This window comes from Antechinus flavipes, chromosome 2, assembly GCF_016432865.1.
Source record: "Antechinus flavipes isolate AdamAnt ecotype Samford, QLD, Australia chromosome 2, AdamAnt_v2, whole genome shotgun sequence".
In the NCBI taxonomy this organism is placed as follows: Eukaryota; Metazoa; Chordata; class Mammalia; order Dasyuromorphia; family Dasyuridae; genus Antechinus; species Antechinus flavipes.
Genome location: NC_067399.1, coordinates 617,502,037 through 617,519,874, shown reverse-complemented (window position 1 = coordinate 617,519,874; position 17,838 = coordinate 617,502,037). Strand labels below are relative to the sequence as shown.

The window sequence follows — 17,838 nt, the reverse complement described above, 5'->3', positions numbered from 1 at the left end:
AAGGGGAAAAATCAAAGAATCAAAGGGAGAAGAGTAATTAATGGAGGAAGATTCTGGAGTACGTGAGAGTGGATAAAAGGGAAACGTGCTCAGTGTAGTCCACCGAGTCTTTCCAATGCAACAGAAGGAATGGTGCTGCCCGCCAGCCCAGATCCAGTTCTGGTCCTGAAAAGTCTTTATGGCCATTTACAGCTAGTCAGACAGTCTCTTCCCCCTTCTGTGGTCCTGTGAGGTCAGGGTCACCGTCGCACCTCCCACATGCTCCCCCACTGTTTACAAGAACAGAAGCCCAAATGGCATCGTCTGCCCGTGGCTGGAAATGTGTTTGCTTGGTGCCGCCCAAAGAGCCTTCTCTCAGGACCGACTGTGCTCTCATCCTTGCCCGGTCCACTCCCCATCAGTCCCCCTCTAAAGCCCAGCCCTGCCGTTTAGCTCCATCTATCAGCATTACGGGAGCCCATTATCCAAACAGAGATGCCTGAAGCAATTACTGGAACCCATTAGCTTCCCAAGTAATGATGGGGGCTAACTGAGTGAATCCTTCCAATATGGTCAGCTCTCCGGTCACCCGCCCAAGCAGGGAGGGTTATTGGGCCCCCCGGACATTCTGGCAGCTCGGCGGAGACGGCAGAGTCTGCACATCCCCGAGCAAAAGGCAGCAGCGGCTCTCGTTAACATCCCCGCCAGGTAATGAGCCCCCTCCCGGGAGGTGAAGGGGCCACGCGGGAACCTGAAGACCCATTTCAGCAAGAGAAGAGTTGAGAACTGGGACAGAAGAGGAGAGAATCTCGGGGCGGGCGCTCAAAGAGCAGACCCTGCTTACTCCAATGATCTGGGGTCAAGAGACCTGGGTGGGGAATCAGGGGTCCTAGGTCTGCCACAGCCAGGTGTTACTTCTGCTGTGGGAAAGTCAACTAAACCTCAGTTTCCTCATCCGCACAGTGGGAATAATGATCTTAGGGTTATCATGGGGATTAATGTGGGAAAGTATTTTTAATAGGTCTAAAGCACTTTACAAATGTAAGGAATCATTACAATAAAACCTCTGCTGTCCAGAATCATTAGAATAAGAGTCACCTCCATCTTCAAATACCAAAAATATTTTTTAACTATGAATAGAATTTATAAATTTGAAATGGAATTTATAGAAGACACTAAATAATAATATAAAATATAAAATACAGAGTAAGCTGGAGATACATTAACCTTCTCTTGATAACTCATGATTATAACTGAGCTATCATTCAGAAAAGTCCTCGGAGGCTACTGAGATATCTGAGGTTGTTTAACCCTACTGCCGGCCTATCCTACTTCTGAGGGTTTTGGTATCCGCTTTTTATAGTTTCTGACACTACTCACTTCTGCCAGGGTACCTAGCTGTACCGTACCCTTTACCCCTTCTAATTTGCTGTGAGGTAGAAAGCTAGATCCTCAGATGTGTTAGAAGTGTTAGCAAAGTAAGAGTTAATAGGCCTTGAATGGAGGCTCAAGGGCTTTTTCTAATGATAAAGTCCATGGACCTCTGGGAATAAAGTGACAGCCATTGGGCTACTGCAAGCCATCTCTGATTGCCTTCTGATCTGGGTATGTTCTGACAGCGAGGCTTCCCTTATCAGTGTGGAGGGGATTAATACCAACGCTTTGTCGGCTGTTCCGAGGTTTCCATTCCTCACCTGAAGCTTCCCGGCCTCTCCCCGGGTTCCTCACCTGAACGTGCCCCTCTCCACATCCTGCCCGCTCAGCCGCACGTGGATGCCCTCCTTCAGGAGGGAGCCGAAGGTCATGTATTCTGCCAGGGCCCAGTCCACCATCCGACTCTTGACCAGCTCCACTCGATTTTTCAGGATCCGGGAGAGCCCTGGGGCAGAGGGAGCAGGTCAGCGGGGGAGACTAAAAAGGCTTCTCCCCCTCCCCGCAGACTCAGCCTCAAGGCCGGCCGGGCCGGCTGGACCAAGACTGCGACCATCCCCCACCTCCACAGGAACAGCCCAGGCCCGGACGGACCCTGTGAGTGAAGCAGCGGCCTTGTGTTCGGGGAGGGGGAGCCAGAGGATCCGAGTTCAGATCCAACCTTTACGTGTGACCTTACAGCCACAACCTTCAGGTCTCCCAGCTTTCGTTGTATGGCATAGGAACATTTACCAAGCTCGCACACACACAGTCTGTCCCCATCTGAAGACCTACGAGAGGGTCTCCTTGCCCCAAATCCTCAGCACTGGGCAGCGGTTCAACATTAGAAATAAAGGCGATTTTGTTGGTGGAAGTAACATTTTTACAAGATGCGTTACCTCCGCTTTGCTCTGCGCCCCATGGACCACGGGCCCTTCCCACCTGATCTACCTCTTGTAGTTACCGCCTCTCACTAGAACGAGAACTCCTGGGCAGCAGCTACTGTCTTGCTTCCCCGTTTTTATGACCAGTGCTTTGCACAGCCTGTGGCTACTCAGTACGCCTGCCTCCTTGTGACCCCATCTGGAGTTTTCTTGGCAAGGAGGCTGCAGTGGTTGCCATTCCCATCTCCGGCTCGTTTTACAGATGGGGAAACTGAGGCACAGAGTCGCAGAGCTAGATCAGATCTGAACTCATCCGTCCGACTCCAGGCCCGTCCCTCTACCTGCTGTGTCCCTAGCTGCCTGCAGGATGCACTTAATAGAGGCCTTTTCATTCATTTACTCCTCAGTTATACTTCTCTCAAAAAAGACGAAACTAACTGGCTTAAAGATGGAGCTCGAGGAGCTGCCGGCCCCCAGGGATTGCCGCCCTCCTTGTCCCAGTACTCTGGCAGGGATCCAGGACAGACAGAAGCTCTTCAAGGCCCGATTCTCCCTCTTCTCCTTCTTAGTCTATAAGGAGAGTTCTCCGTTTTCAATGGAGAAAAACGCCATTACAGCTCTCCTCTGTTCTCCACCAGCACGGCCTACTCCAACACGGCTACCCCACAGCCCCTGCCCTCTCCCCCAGCCGGGAACCGCTTTCCTCAGGAGGTGCTGGAACAGCTGTTAATCCTCCTTAAATTAATTCTTCGGATTAGTTTCATTTGAAAATGTAATTGGAGTGTCACAGCCAATCCAAAGCCACTTTCACAAAATATACCAGGCTCTTCCCATTAATAACACAAGGCGGCCTTCCATCCAATAAGCTGACGCCAGCAACAATTAATAAGCCCATTACCAGGAGTCATTACAACCCTTAAGGGACGTGACTTATTTCTAACGGGGCCGAGGAACGGACTCAATGTGCTTTTCACATGGACGTCGCATCTCGAGTCCAGCCAAGCCCACTGCGCACCGGACCCCCGGAAGAGCAAAGGGACCCCCAAGCCAAGGAAGAGGGAAGCATGAGGGATTCTGTTCCACCCAGACGCTGGGGACAAACCCCCTAAAAGCCGTGGCTTCACTTTCTGCTTGGCCTTTGGAGATCCCAGGGAGACATCCTCCTCTCCCGCTCCTGAGGGAAACGCCCCGGCTCTGCATCAGGAGCCCCGCTCACCTCCGTGGATCTTGAAATCCTCCAGGGGCACCGAGCTGGCCACTTGGCCGATGTGCAGCAGTATGTCCTCGGGGACGCCCGTGGCAGGGTACGTCATGCTCTTGGGCTCCCCATCCATGTTGAAAAAGCCTGAAAAACCAATCAGGGTGACCCGGAGAATACAGGCAAGGAAGCAAGGGGAGAGCGGGACCGCTGACATCCTGTTTCCCTGGCGTTGGGAGGCCCCGAGTCCACCCCCAGTGCTTGTCCCAGGAGGAACTTCTCTCCTTAACCTGGCCCTGAAGACCTTCCGCATCGGAGCCTGACCTGCTTTTTCAGTCTCACCTTCTCCTACCCTACTCTCTACTATAAACACTCTGTCCTAGTCACTCAGGTCCAACTGACCCCAAACTCACTTTGGACTTTTTGATATTTATAGCTGAGACTAATGGAGCCCTTTAAGGTTTGCTAAGCCCTTTATACACCTTATCTCATGTGATCCTTAGTGTAGTCCTGGGAGGTGAGTGCCATTGTTATCACCTCATTTTACAGTAAGGAAACTGAGTCCAACGGCCTGTGCGAGATTACAGCACTAGGAAGCATCTGGAGTGGGTCTGCTCTGAGCCTGACTCCAGGCCCAGCATTTTATGCCCCTGAAACCCAGCTGCTCCAAACCTAGCCCAGAGATCACAGGTTCAGCACTGACACTCCTCCCGCCTCCAGCCTTACCAGGCCACGGGGAATCCAGCCAGTGTTTGATATGCAGAATCTTCTCATCCTTGGACCGGGTATAAGCTTCTTCACAAATCCTATCGTATTTGGCGATTTCTTCCTATAGCAATGATGAACATGCTCAGTGAAGACAAATGGTTGTCCCCCATTCCCCACAGGGACCCCAATTTCCAAGGGCTCCCTCAGCCCCCTCCAGGCTGCAGCGGGGGCTGCTGAGAGCCTCGGGAGAGCGTAGGACAGAAAGGAAGGCACTGTAGGAGTCGGCCACATGGGGCACAGGCCCACCCGAACAGTGTAGTCCCCCTTGCTTTTTTCTCCCACTTGGAGGATGTCCAAAGCACAGTCCTGACTGTCATATAGTTGTTATTATATGATAGTTATACGATAGTCCTTTCCCTCAAGGAACTTACCTTTCCTGGGGGGAATGCCATGGACACAGAGAAGTAAACACAAAGGGATTTCATCCACGTAAGGAACTCCCGCCGAGGGAATGCCTCCTACCAACGCAGATCGCCCCTTTCTCCGCCATTCGGAGGGTTGCAGAGTTATCCAGAGCAGGGCTTAAGTGGCTGCCTTTTTCTCCCAGCACCTCTCACCCGTGGACCCCTGACCCCGACCTTCCCCCTCCCAAGCCCACCTCAAACTCCTGCAAGGTGACGGTGCCCTCAGCAATCAGCTTGTCTGCGTACTTCTTCAAGACCGTCGTCTGCTTGTGAATCTGCTTGTACATGAGAGGCTGCGTGAACATGGGCTCGTCCATCTCGTTGTGTCCACGCCGGCGGTAACACACCTGCGGAGAAGGTTCGGGGAGGGACCCTGGTCACAGCCAGCTCGGGAGAACCACCCAGAGAGACAAACCCCGACGGCCGACATGACCCTGGGCTGCCGCTGTACGCCCTGGGCAACGCAGGGATGCATGGGAAATCCCATCCATTACACACTGTATCACATAAAGAGCATTACACATTATATCATATCATTATGTGACATGTTATATCATTACGGTAATAATGTAATTATATATTTAGAGAATTTTATATATTACAAATATATATTATAACACATAAATTTTATTTCCACAGAGTTTATAGTTCACAGCATACAAAATGTTTATTTTGGAGAATGAGAATCTAATAACCCCCCTCCCCTTTGTGTTACTCGGCTTCCTTTAAGGCTCAGGTCAAAAGTACCTTCTGCGAGTAAGGCCTGTCATGGTCCCTTCCCTTTCTCCTACCTCCCCATTTGGGAGAAAGGGTAGCTCAATGGCAGTTATAGCTCTTCCTTTCTCTAAGGATAGGGCTCCCAGTGCAAATTCTGCCACAGAGACTTACTAGTTATATAACCCCTGACAAATCACTAGTTTCCTTGTTTATAAAATGAGGAGGTGGGATTCAGCGGCTGCTAAGTCCCTCCCAACTCCCATTCTATGATTGTGAGACTTCAGAGCTCTGTTCTTCCCGTTCTGTGTGGCTACATCCCCCAAAAAGTGAGGCTCAGAGAGCTAGGCTGCCTGGTCCCCAAGGCCACCGGCCATCCCCCACTCCCCTCCCGCCCTCACCAGGTCTACGACAACATCCTTGTTGAAGGTGTTTCTCCACTCAGCAGCCACGCTGCAGACGTAGATCACGGCCTCGGGATCATCTGCGTTCACGTGGAAAATGGGTGCGTTGACCACGCGGGCCACGTCTGTGGGGTAAGGGGAGGAGCGGGCCATTCGGGGATCCGTGGTGAATCCAATCTGGAGAGACAGGGGGCAATAATGGGGCTTCCTCCCAGAGAGGTTTTCCAGAGAATCAAGCCCCGACCCACAAGACCCAGTCTGGTGCTGGAGGGGCAGCTGGCTCTACCTGGGGGCCTGAATGGAGCCGCAGGGAATCTTAGAGCCAACCAACCCAATGGACCCAACAACAGAGCCCTGACTGACTCCCTGGCGGGACTTGAGATGCCAGAACGTGCTTGAGCCGGTAAAGGCCCTAAAGGTCATTTTATAGTTGGGAATTCTGGGGTCCAGAGAAGGTCAGTTGGCTTACTTTTAGTCACCCAGCTAGTTGCTGAGAAAGCTGTTCTAGTTTACTCTTTCTACTAAAACCTTACAGGAGTTTCTAGATTTAGGGCAGACTACACTAATAAGTCAACCCCACCTGATTGGTCATCTGTAGGTGGTGGGTTCTATTGTCCTCAGATACTAGCTGGGTCAACTGTGAATCTGAAGCACCGGAGGTCAGAAACACCAAAGAACAACCAGGGAAAAAAGTTGGAGTTCAGACCACCGGTCCTTTCTCTAATCCAGTTCAAGACTCCCTTAACTTGCTCTGTTTATCTATTTTCTCACTGGCCAAATTGTGCGCTCGCCCAGCCACCTCCCTAGGGGGTCAGGGATGGGCCTTGGGGCAAATGAGGGTCTCTCTGAGAGCCACAGAGCTGGAAAAGCTGGTCAGCCCCGGGACCTTCTGGGTTGCTTCCCCAACCCCCACCTCACCTCACCTGGTTGTTGACCACGACATGGATAGTGCCGTTAGTGGTATAGGACGGCAGGTCACTGAGATGGAAAGTCTCATATACCACACCCTGCCCCGCAAAGGCTGCATCTCCATGGACCAAGATGGACATGACCTTAACGGAAAAGAAATCTTTACTAGACGGAGAGGACCGAGCCTCCCTCCTGTCCCTGGAGTCCAGCTGAAGCCCTGGGCCTCCGACACTAGCTATGTCCAGCTGTTTGGGCCACACACCTTTCATGTCTGACATACATCTTAAGCACCCACTCCCATCAGACTGGGAAGGGAGGTTCTCACAGGGCTGAAGTTCCATCCTCCCCATCAAAACTCCCTTTGGCTCTGACTTCCTCCTGCCCCATTTCCTCTCCCCTCCACAACCCAAGAAACACGGCTGGTCTCCAAGGACCCGTTACCTTCTTGCCCTCTGTATCTCCCCGATAGAACTGCTCCGCCTTCGTCTTCCCCTGGACCACAGGGTCCACAGCCTCCAGGTGGGAGGGGTTGGCCACCAGGGACAGGGTGATATTCCTGTTTGTATTGCGGTTGATCCTCTCGTGATACATGCCTAAGTGATACTTGACGTCCCCAGAGCCCTGGAAACCGAGGGGCACAGCAGTGAGCCAATCAGGGCGGGTACGCAGGATCCATCTCCGAGAGCCGCAGGGTGAGGCCCTTGGACTCCTGAGCCTCCAACCATCCCCCCGGCCACCATTTCTGGCCACAATGCTTTTCCCATAGAAACCCGGCCCCCTGCCACTTACTGCCCCTAAAATGAGAGCATGTCTTTCCCTGTTGGAGATGTCTCAGACAGAAAGCTCCCTGAGACAGGCCCTGGGTACGTGACGTCCAAAAAACGCTGATCCAGGCGACAAGGGCCACAAAGGGAAAATCCCTGACCAGCTTCCCTCTCCTTCATTAAGCAGATCTGTGTTAGGACATTTCCCAAACACTGGGCTGAGGGAGCAGCCCCTAAGCTGAGCCTCCTCCCCCTCCCCCAAATCATACCCACTCTCCACTACCAGAGAAAGGTCTGGGAAGCAAAGCATCCGGCTCTCTCCCTGCCCCCAGCCACCGCCAACCACCAACCTCATCTGCTGCCTCCAACTTGGGGTCAAACTGACAGAAAATCTGCTCAAGCTCTTTGCGGATCACGTTGGCCAAGACGTTGAGCCGGCCCCTGGGGACAGAGGAGTCTACTGTGGGAAAGTCCCAACAATCTGATGCTCCAAAAGGGAATCAGTTCCAGGGGATGGTAGGCTCTCAAAACAAAATCCCAACATGAGCCTCTAGCTGCCACTCTTGTTGTCTTGGATAAGTCATTTTATTTCTCAACTTTTTATTTTAATTTATTTTGTTTCCTCATCTGGAAAATGAAAGCAATGGACTGGACCTTTTTTGTGTCATGAACTCCCTTTGGCAACTAGTAAAGTGCCTACTATGAGTCAGCAGTGAAAAAGTACCTACACTGTGCCAAAATTAGTGAATCTGAAGTCAGGAAGAGTTGAGTTCAAATACTGCCTCCTACTCTTAGTAGCTGCGTGACCCTGGATAGGTCTTCATTTAGCCTCTGTTTCCCCATTTGTAAAACAGGGATAATAACTGCACCTATCTCACAAGATGGTTTTTAGGACTAAATGATATATATAAATGAATAACATATATATGAGATGTGTATAACATATTTACATATAAAAATTATGTGTATGCACATATGTATTTTTATATATGCACAAATACACTTATGTGCATATTATTTATTTATATGTATATATATATATATTTTTTCAAACCCTAAAATGCAATCTCAAGTTAACAAACATTTATTACCGAGTGCCAGACAATGTGCTAAGCATTGGAAATGCAAAGAAAGGCAAAAACAAACAAACAAAAAGCCTATGGTCCCTGTCCTCACAGTGCTAGCTATTATTAGTAGTACTTTGGTGAAGCCCACAAACAGCTGCCCAGGATTACCTTTGGCATCTGTATAGTTGAAAGAAAAGCTAAATTTCAGTTAGGGGTTACTGAAAATAAAGACACTTTTTCCCCACTTGAAACCTCTCCACAGAAGCCATGAGTCTGTGGACCCCAAGTAAAGGGCCCGTGAACTAGATAATCTCTGAAATTCCTCCCAGATCTAAGTCTATGAGTTTATAAGAAGTGAGAAGGGACGTGTCAAGAAACACTAATGTGGCTTTATGTTTAGCTTTCACATATCCCCAGTGCTGAGCAATGCGCCTGACACATGGTGGGGGCTGGATAAATTCTCCTGGACTGACTGATTGATTTTAAAACAGGAGCAAGGACATGTAAACACAGGATGAATATTTTATATTCTCTTTCTGGGTGGCATATTCCTGTAAAAACAGGGTCAGGAAGGTTACAGCGCAGAATGAGCTAAGGCTTTTGAAAGAAGCCAATGGAAATAAATAAAAAGAACAATTTCTTTTCCACTCTCTTAGTGCCAAAAGAACAAGGAAGAAAGGGTAGAGGTTGGGGTAGATGAAATAATAATGATTGATGACAGGGAGAAAGTCAAGCTACTCAATTCCCATTAGCTCTCATGTGAGAAAAATGACTGAAAAAGATACAATAAAAAGGGTTAAAAAATTGAAACCTAAGATAAATGAAGACATAGTAATAAAGTGTCTACCTGCCTTCGATATGTTCAGGTCATCTGTCCCTGATAAATTATATTGAAGGAAATGGGAGGAAAAAAGCAAAATTTCTGCATGTGATATTTGTCTTTATTGGATATTTAGGGAAGATGGAGAAAAGAAATATCATGGGGCTTAAGAATGATAAAATGTGTCCTTGTATTTTTTTTTAAGGGGAAGTAGTAGATTCCATAAATTGATAAATTTGATAATGGTTTCTGGCAAAATAAATAAATTATTTAAAATGTTTTATTATTAAATTATTATTACATTATTGAATTATTATAAGAAGAAGAGGAGGACGAGGGGAAGGAAGATGAAGGAGAAGAGGAATAGGAGGAAGAGGGGGAGGAAAACAGGAAGAAGAAGAGGAAAAGGATTTATTTGTACCGAAAATATTGATAGCAATTCTTTTTTGTGGCAGCAAAGAATTAGAAACTGAAGAAATCCATCATTTGAAGAGTGGCTACATAAGTGATAAAATAATGTAATGGAATATTATGTGCTATAAGAAATGATGAGCAGGCTGATTTCAGAAAAATCCTGGAAAAATGAATCGATACAAAATGAAATGAGCAGAACCAGGAGAAAATTATATACAGTTAACAACAATATTGTAACATGACCAATTATGAATGAACTTATCTATTCTTAGCAAAAAATGATCCAAAGACAACCCCAAAAAATCTCACTCATCATGAAAAATGCTATCCAGCATCCAAAGAAAGAACTGATGGGTCTAATGGCAGCTTGAAACATATTTTTCACTTCATTTCTTTAAAGGTTTTTTTTTTTCCTCTTTGGTGTGTTTCTTCTTTCACAACATGACTAATATGGAAAGATATTTTATATGGTTGGATATGTATAACCTATTCACTATTTACCATTTAAGGGAGGGGGTAAGGGAAAAAGGAAAGAAAAAATTGGGAGCTCAAAAATTTTTTTAAACGAATGTTAAAATTGTCTTTACATGTAACTGGAAAAAGTAAAATACTATTAATAATAAAAGTCAGTGTGGGGTCATTAAAGATAAATGATGCCATACTATTTTTGTAACTTTAAAATTAATGAGTTGCCTGATGGTAAATCAAGAAAATGTCATAAACAATGTATACTTGCATTTCAACAAAGCACATATCAAAGTCTCTTATAATATTCTTATGGATAAGATAGAAAGGTGTGTATTAGATGATAATACAGTTAAGAGGAATCTGAACTGGTTGAATGATCAGATATTTAGGGCACTGATTAAGGAATCAATATCAACCTGGAGAAATGTGGAAGATGAAGGGCTGCAAGGCTCTATCCATCTATTAAATTTGTCGGTGACATGATACTGAGAGAGAAAACTAATAAAATAAATGACCAAATCAGGGTCCAAAAAAGATCTCCTTGGGTTGGAATGATGGATTAATCTAATAAGATGAAATGGAATAAGTGTTAAAGTCCTGAACTTAAGAAAAGAATTTTAAAAAAAATTAAATATTCAGGAGAGGAAGGAGAAGGTGAAAGTTGAGGGAGATTCATGAGAAAAAGACCTGGGGTAATGGAATACCACAAGCACAGCATGAGGCAGCTAAAAAGCTAATGAAATTTTCGGATATTTTAGTAGATATATGAGAAGCAGCTTGAAACAGCTGAGAGAGAAGCAGCTGGGCACAAGCCCTGACTGCCACATATACTGCCTGTGTGAACTGGGAAAGTCATTTACCTTCTCTAGCCAGAAGAGTCTAACTTGCTGCCCATGAAACTGGTGAATGCACTTGACCCAGGTTAAAGTGTCATTTAAAAGGCTTAATAAAATAGATAAATAATACAATACAACATGGATAATGTTAATTTGTGATTTTCTAAGTCAGTTTGGCAACTGGTGGCTTGCTGGAAAAAGCACCAGGCTTGAAGTCAAGAAAACTCATCTTCCTGAGTTCAAATCCCAGCCTTAGACACTTAGAAATCTGAGACATTGGACAAGTCACTTAATTCTGTCTGCCTCAGTTTTCTAATCTGTAAAACGAACTGGAGAAGGAAATGGCAAACCACTTCAGCATCTTTTCCAAGAAAATCCCAAATGAGGTCACAAAGAGTTAGACCCGACTGAACAACAACAACAAAAGCCAATCTGGGGCCAGTGAGCATCTATTTCTATTTGAGTTTGACAGGACTATTCTAGGGAGCTCTGTAAGACCATAAGCTGCAACAGTTGATCTGGTTTAATAGGGTAAGTTCTCTCAAGCAGGGAGTTCCCTGTCCTGATGAAAGCACCAGTCCAATCCATCTCCCCCACCTTCCCCACAGATCCATGGCATCCAGAATACAGGAGGTGATAGTCCTCTTGTACTCTGCCCCAGACAGATAAGTTCACAAGCTTTGCTTTCTATTCTGAGTCCCATATTTTGGGATAGGTGTGGAAAAACTAGAGCTAGAGTTCATCAAAAAAAAAGGAACAGGATAATAATAAAATCATGTCCATAATGATAGAGTTTGGAGAAGGAGGAAAAAAAACAAATATAACTTGGAGAAGGGAAGGCTAGAAGGGACAAAGATCTTCAAAGATTGGAACTTCTCTCATGGGAAAGAGATGGTCCTTGAACGGAAGGTTCTATAAAGGAAAATTAGGAACAATGGGTGGAAATTATAGTAGAATATTTTGACCCAGTAGAAGGATCAAAAGAATAGAAACTGAGAATTTGAAGAGACCTTGGTGCTATCCTGTCCAAGCTACAGATGAAGAGCCCAAGGTCTTAGAGTGGTTATATAAGTTGCCAAGGTCATGCAGCCAGCATATCTATCAGATTCTGGGTCTTCTTCAAGGCCGGCTCTCTATCCACTGTTCCATTCTGCATCTCACACACCAAAGAGCAGAGTCTAAATTCGAGCCCATGTCTTTTGGATCCAAATCCAGTACTCTTTTCTACTACAAATACGAATTTTTAGCAATGCCCCCAAATAGAATGGATTCCCTGTGAAGCGGCAAGTCCTCCATCAGTGAAACGGACTTCACTGTGAGACAGCAAATTCTGCATCCCTGGAGTTTAGAGGAACAGAAGTCATCTGAGCTCTTGCCAGAGAGGTGATGGCCAAGAGTAACACTGGATAATCCTGAAATCTGACTTTGAAAGTCTTCTTTGTTGATGATGGTGGATGAGTGAATGGGTAAACACAGAGACAAATGGCTGGGAGAAAAATGGAGAAGCTCTAAAGTTCTAAAGAAATGAATATGACGAACCTCTGTCCTTCTCATTCTCCTCAGCACTAAGTAAGTGATGATACTGCCTTCTCTTTACCAGGTGACAGATGGGTCTGACCCAGGGTGTGGTGAGAGAAATGTGGTAAATGACGGTGCATTCTGGGCTGGTTAATGGGGGTTTTTTGGAAACTCTTTGCAAGGTTAGGCTCACTCTTTACCCTAGAAATGTAAAATATCTGCCCAAGCACCTAGAGGGGCTAAAGGTGCTGCCCTTTAGTAGCATCTGAATGGCACTAGCCAATGGCATCAGCCTAGACCCTAGCCAAGAGCTACCTATGCTGGAAATGGGTCTGCCTGAGAGAAAGGGCAGTCGGGTCTTAGCACAGAATTTTACTAGCTCCCTTAAACCCAGTCTCTCCCAGAAACTATTCCTCTCTCCCCAGCTCCCACCTGTGCGGCATTCCCAGAATCACGTTCTCAATCCCCATCTCGCTTGACTTGTCGATGATCGTCTTGAGGGCAGGAATCATGACCTCGCAACCCTCCAAGCCAAATCGCTTCTCTGAGGACCACTTCCGGGCCAGAAAGTCCTCAAATCTGCCATAGGGGAGGAGAAGAGGAAGGTCAATATCTACTATAAAGAGACAAAATATGGGAGTTTGTAGAAGGGGCCCAACCAACACTCAACTGTGCCAAAAAGGCAAATTTTTTGACAAAATGTCAAATTTAAGTTGACTATAGCTTATTCATTTTGGGGAAAGAGACACAGTCTTGCAGTAAATCAGAGAGAGAGATCTTAACATTTTTGTGTCGTGAATCATTCTGACTAATTGGTAAAATTTATGGACTCTTTCCCAGAATAGTTTCTAAATGCATAAAATAAAATGCATAGAATTGAAAAGAAAATCAATTATGCTGAAAAAAAGCAAAATTTTTTTAAAAAAACTCAGGCACCAAACCATAAGTCAATGAACCCAAGAACCAAAGTTAATGTGCCTCATCTTGAGAGATACGGGAGAAGCCCAATGGCTGTCTAGCTTACTGGTCTTTAATCCAGAGATGTGAGGAGCAAAAATTTGGAGGAGTCAGCCCAACATTTTCTCTCCATGGAAAAGGTGCCAGCAGTAAGTGGGACACACAATAAAACCAGCACTGAGAAACTAAGGTACAAAGAAGGGCTAAGTAGGTTTTGCCTTTCAGTAGCATCAGATGGCACAAGCTTTAATCCTAAATATAACCCAGGCATTGGGCAGGCTGGGTCTGGGGCTGCCAGAGAGGAAAGGAAATTTATAGTTCTACCTAAGGGTCCTAACCCCCTCAAACTCAATCAGTCTCCTCCAAAAACAGCTCCTCCTTTCCCCCAAGTCCCACCCATGGAGCACCAGATATACTTGACATAATCTCTTTTAATTAAACAAAATTCATTTGAAAAATAATGAGTGGGAATGGGGGGAAGGGGTGTTCTCTGGGTGTGAATTTGGTCTTGGACCATATTCCTTACATTTAGGGTCTATCATAGGGCAACTGCCTCCCTACCCAATATTTGGGTATTTCTACATTCTTGCCTCATTTCCAATTCCTAAGCTCCTCTCTTTCCAAGACTGTTTTTATTCATGAACATCCACCTGGTTCAGTTCAGAAATGACATTAGGGATAAAGAATGCCTTTCCAAGCCACTAAAGAAAGGCCTTTCTCAGTGTCATTTTTGCAGGACCTTCTCTCAGGTCAGGAATATCTCTCACTGTTCTGACTCTTCCTATTAACACGTTCATTGCTGGGCTTCCCACTGAGAGAGCCTCACTCTTCTCACTGAGAGAGCCAGGCCCAAAATGGTCCCAGGAAATCAGCAGGAGACCTAGGTGCTCCCGGGCCCCCTCTGAGCCCCAAATCCCACCTGGTGGACCGCACCAGCCGCGCCAACAGCGTCCTCTTCTCCTTGTTGGTGAATTTCATCACTCCAGGGGTCTCAAACTTCTGCCGGATCCACTGGCACTGTTCCACGTCATTAATGAACATGAACTCCAGGCCGATGTGCTGACAATAAGTGTTCTGGAGAAGGAGATGGAGGAACTCCATGAGACCGGCAAACCACAACCTCATTCTTTCCACTCAGAGAACCAAGGGAAGAGGGAATGACAACAAGCCTTTGGGACAGAACCTTGCAAAGCTTTAGCTACCGATGCATTCTCAAAAAATACTATCAGAATTCCATTTTTCTATCCATTTCACTTGGACCTACTTGCTAATTAATGAACTCTGTCTAGTCACTTGCCCGGGAAGTGGAGAAGGTATAAACCTCACAGACCATCCCTCTTTGGACTTTTAGGAGAGACTCAAGCGATCCTACTTCCTCTGAGAATTATCCTTCTTTTAAAAATAAACCCCACCGAAATGAATATAAATTGTTTGCATTTTTGTTTTTCTTCCAGGGTTATTTATACCTTCTGAATTCAATTCTCCCTGTGCAACAAGAAAACTGTTCGGTTCTGCACACATATATTATATCTAGGATATACTGTAACCTATTCAACATGTATAGGACTGCTTGCCATCTGGGGGAGGGGGTGGAGGGAGGGAGGGGAAAAAATTGGAACAGAAGTGAGTGCAAGGGATAATACTGTAAAAAATTACCCTGGCATGGGTTCTATCAATATAAGTTATTAAAAAAATAAAAATTAAAAAAAAAAATTAACCCCACCTAAACCATGCTTCTTTCCTTTCACAAATCAAAGCCCTTAGGGTTTCTCCCTCTCACAGCCTTTCTGGAAGCTAAAATCTGCATCTCTTTCAGGGTTCAGATCATGGGATGTGATGGTACGACTTGCTTACCTCCAAGCGCTTGATAATCTCTCTCAGAGACAGGGTGCTCTCTGTGCCCCCAATGAAGGTGGTCGTGGGCAAATGGAAAACCTTGTCCAAGTCGGATTCATGAAGATTATAGAAGGCTGAGAGCATGAGAGGAGAAATCAGTCATGATAGTGCAGGATTCTAAAAGGTCCAAGCTAGAGCAGAGTCAGAACCCTTTCCATCTTCACAGATTAGATATGCTGACCCACCACTGTCCTGTTACTCTGAAGAAGACCCTACTTCTGCATAGAAGATAGAGACTGTGGGGGAACTCGGGGGTTAGAGAGAGCAGGAAGTTCAGTCATGAATCCACACCCGTGCCACATGCAGTGTCCTACATGAGCAAAAGGCTGAGGGCAGGGACAGGGCTCGAACATCCTTCTTTTGGGCTTCTGAGGAATTATCTTTAGCAGCTCAAGTCCTACCTTGGGCAGGATGCTATTCCTGATCTTTCTCAATGCCAGAACCTTCCCTCAGCTAATTACCTCCAATTTACCCTGTTTATCTTGTTTGTGCAAAGTTATGTACACAGTGTCTATTAGGCTGTGAGCTCCCTGAGAGCAGGAAATGTACTTTGTTTTTTCTTAGTATTCACAGTGCCTGAAAATAGGAGGCACTTGATAAACGCCAGCTGATTGCCAATGACAGCAAGAAAGCGATGAAGGCTTGCACGGGCTGGCCCATGGACCCAGCTCTCAGCAAGTGGCTACTGCTTCTCACCCAGCTTATCGATGGTGGTGATTAAATCCGAGGGTACAAACGAGTCCAGATCAGCATCCAGAATTCCAAGGGGATCCAGCTGGGCCACGTGGTGGCCCCGAATCTGTTGGGGGAGAAGGTTGGAAGTGAGCCAGACTGTCTATCACTCCTAAAAACAAGGGGCACGGAATTCCCTCCACTGAACACCCAGCAGAGAGGAGATGCTATTTATTCCTGTGGGTGTCACAGAAATACCATTCTAAAGCATATGGAGCCAATAATCCCAGCAATGCCTATTAAGGCCTCCTCAGAATTTCCCAGCAAGCAGCAACCTCCCAGAAAGTAGGCTTAAAATGACTTTAAAGTATTTAGATAAATACACACACATGTATATCCCTCCCTCAATCTTACTGGCAGGTTTCAAATCCCCAAATATGTGATTTTACCATATATCAGCAAATGAAATATACAGTTATGTATGTGTGTATCCATATATATGTTACATATACATATAACTGTAAATATACTTATATTTCCCTTCTTAAAAAAAGTCTTCTTTGGCTTTAAAAATAAATATATTATAAATATAACTATGTATTTATATTATATTATAAATATGTATACAAATAGAATAAACAAAAAATAAATAAAAGCAATAATATAAAATATTATATATACATATGATATATTTCACATGCCTATATATGCATACATATTTACACATGTGTGTATGCATATGTGCACATACTTTGCACACACATATATTTACGTACATATCTCTGTATGACCATGTGTTTATTTTTACATGTGATGTTTACATACATGTATAATATTTACTTGTTTATGTGTGTGTACATGCATATATAATATTTTATATTATTTCTTTTATGTTCCTTGTTATTTTTTTAAGCCAAAGAAGACGTGCTTTTAAAAAGGGAACTATAAATATAATTACAATTAAATTAAGTTGCTTTTTACTTGTACGGAGCATCAGAAGAATTACATCTATAAGCTGATGACCCTCAAATGAAGAAGTACCAAGGCATTGACCATAAAATTAAAACCACTTCTTCCATGCAGCTGTCAAAATAATCTTCCAAAATCACAGACCTGATCACATCATCCCCCCCAGTCAAGATCCAGCAGTGGCTACCCAGTAGGTAGCCCAGTAGGCTACTCTTTAGCCTGGCAATTAAAGGCTTTTACTATCTGGCTCCAACCTCCCTTTCTAGACTTATTTCCTATCATCTCCCCTTCACACACTCCACATTCCACCCACGTAGGTCAGGTTGTTGCCCCAACTAATCAGTCCAATACCTATCAGCCTTCAAAAAGGCTGTCCACTTCAACCACATGCTAGGCTTGTGGGACTCACAGAATTATACCCTGGAGGGATCTTAGAATCATCTTTCCTCATATTACAGAAGAGGACACGGAGACCCCAGTAGGTTACTTGACTTGTAGGAGGGAAAGAATTGCAAAATGCAGCCCCTGACACCGTATCACAGCTGTCTGGTACATATTTCTTTCTTAACTCTTTCTCTTAGACATCTAAGCTTTCTTCAAGACTCAACACTGGAGCCATCTCCAACAGGAGCCATCTCTTTCCTCTAATGAGAGTGTGCTTTCATATCTCTGTACATTCAGATTCCCTCAGTAGAATGCAGATTCTTTGAGGGCAGTTTTTGGTTTTTTGTCTTAATTTCTCTAGCACCTAACAGCAGACTTTGAACAGAGTCAACATTTTAATAAT

General features: G+C 45.3%; 1 protein-coding gene across 6 annotated transcripts in view; it reads right to left on the bottom strand.

Annotated features, from left to right (window-relative positions):
• The window catches only part of OGDHL (oxoglutarate dehydrogenase L), a 63,851-nt gene that overhangs the window by 16,093 nt on the left and 29,920 nt on the right, over positions 1–17,838 (bottom strand). For all 6 annotated transcript variants that reach the window (XM_051981875.1, XM_051981874.1, XM_051981873.1 and 3 more), the window contains 12 exons: positions 16,107–16,209; positions 15,369–15,484; positions 14,434–14,588; positions 12,990–13,136; positions 7,785–7,875; positions 7,112–7,291; positions 6,685–6,813; positions 5,759–5,938; positions 4,838–4,990; positions 4,198–4,300; positions 3,490–3,618; positions 1,708–1,858 (listed from right to left, as the gene is read on the bottom strand). In XM_051981875.1, coding sequence (XP_051837835.1) covers positions 1,708–1,858; positions 3,490–3,618; positions 4,198–4,300; positions 4,838–4,990; positions 5,759–5,938; positions 6,685–6,813; positions 7,112–7,291; positions 7,785–7,875; positions 12,990–13,136; positions 14,434–14,588; positions 15,369–15,484; positions 16,107–16,209 — 1,637 coding nt within the window. The remainder of the gene's footprint in view (positions 1–1,707; positions 1,859–3,489; positions 3,619–4,197; positions 4,301–4,837; positions 4,991–5,758; positions 5,939–6,684; positions 6,814–7,111; positions 7,292–7,784; positions 7,876–12,989; positions 13,137–14,433; positions 14,589–15,368; positions 15,485–16,106; positions 16,210–17,838) is intronic.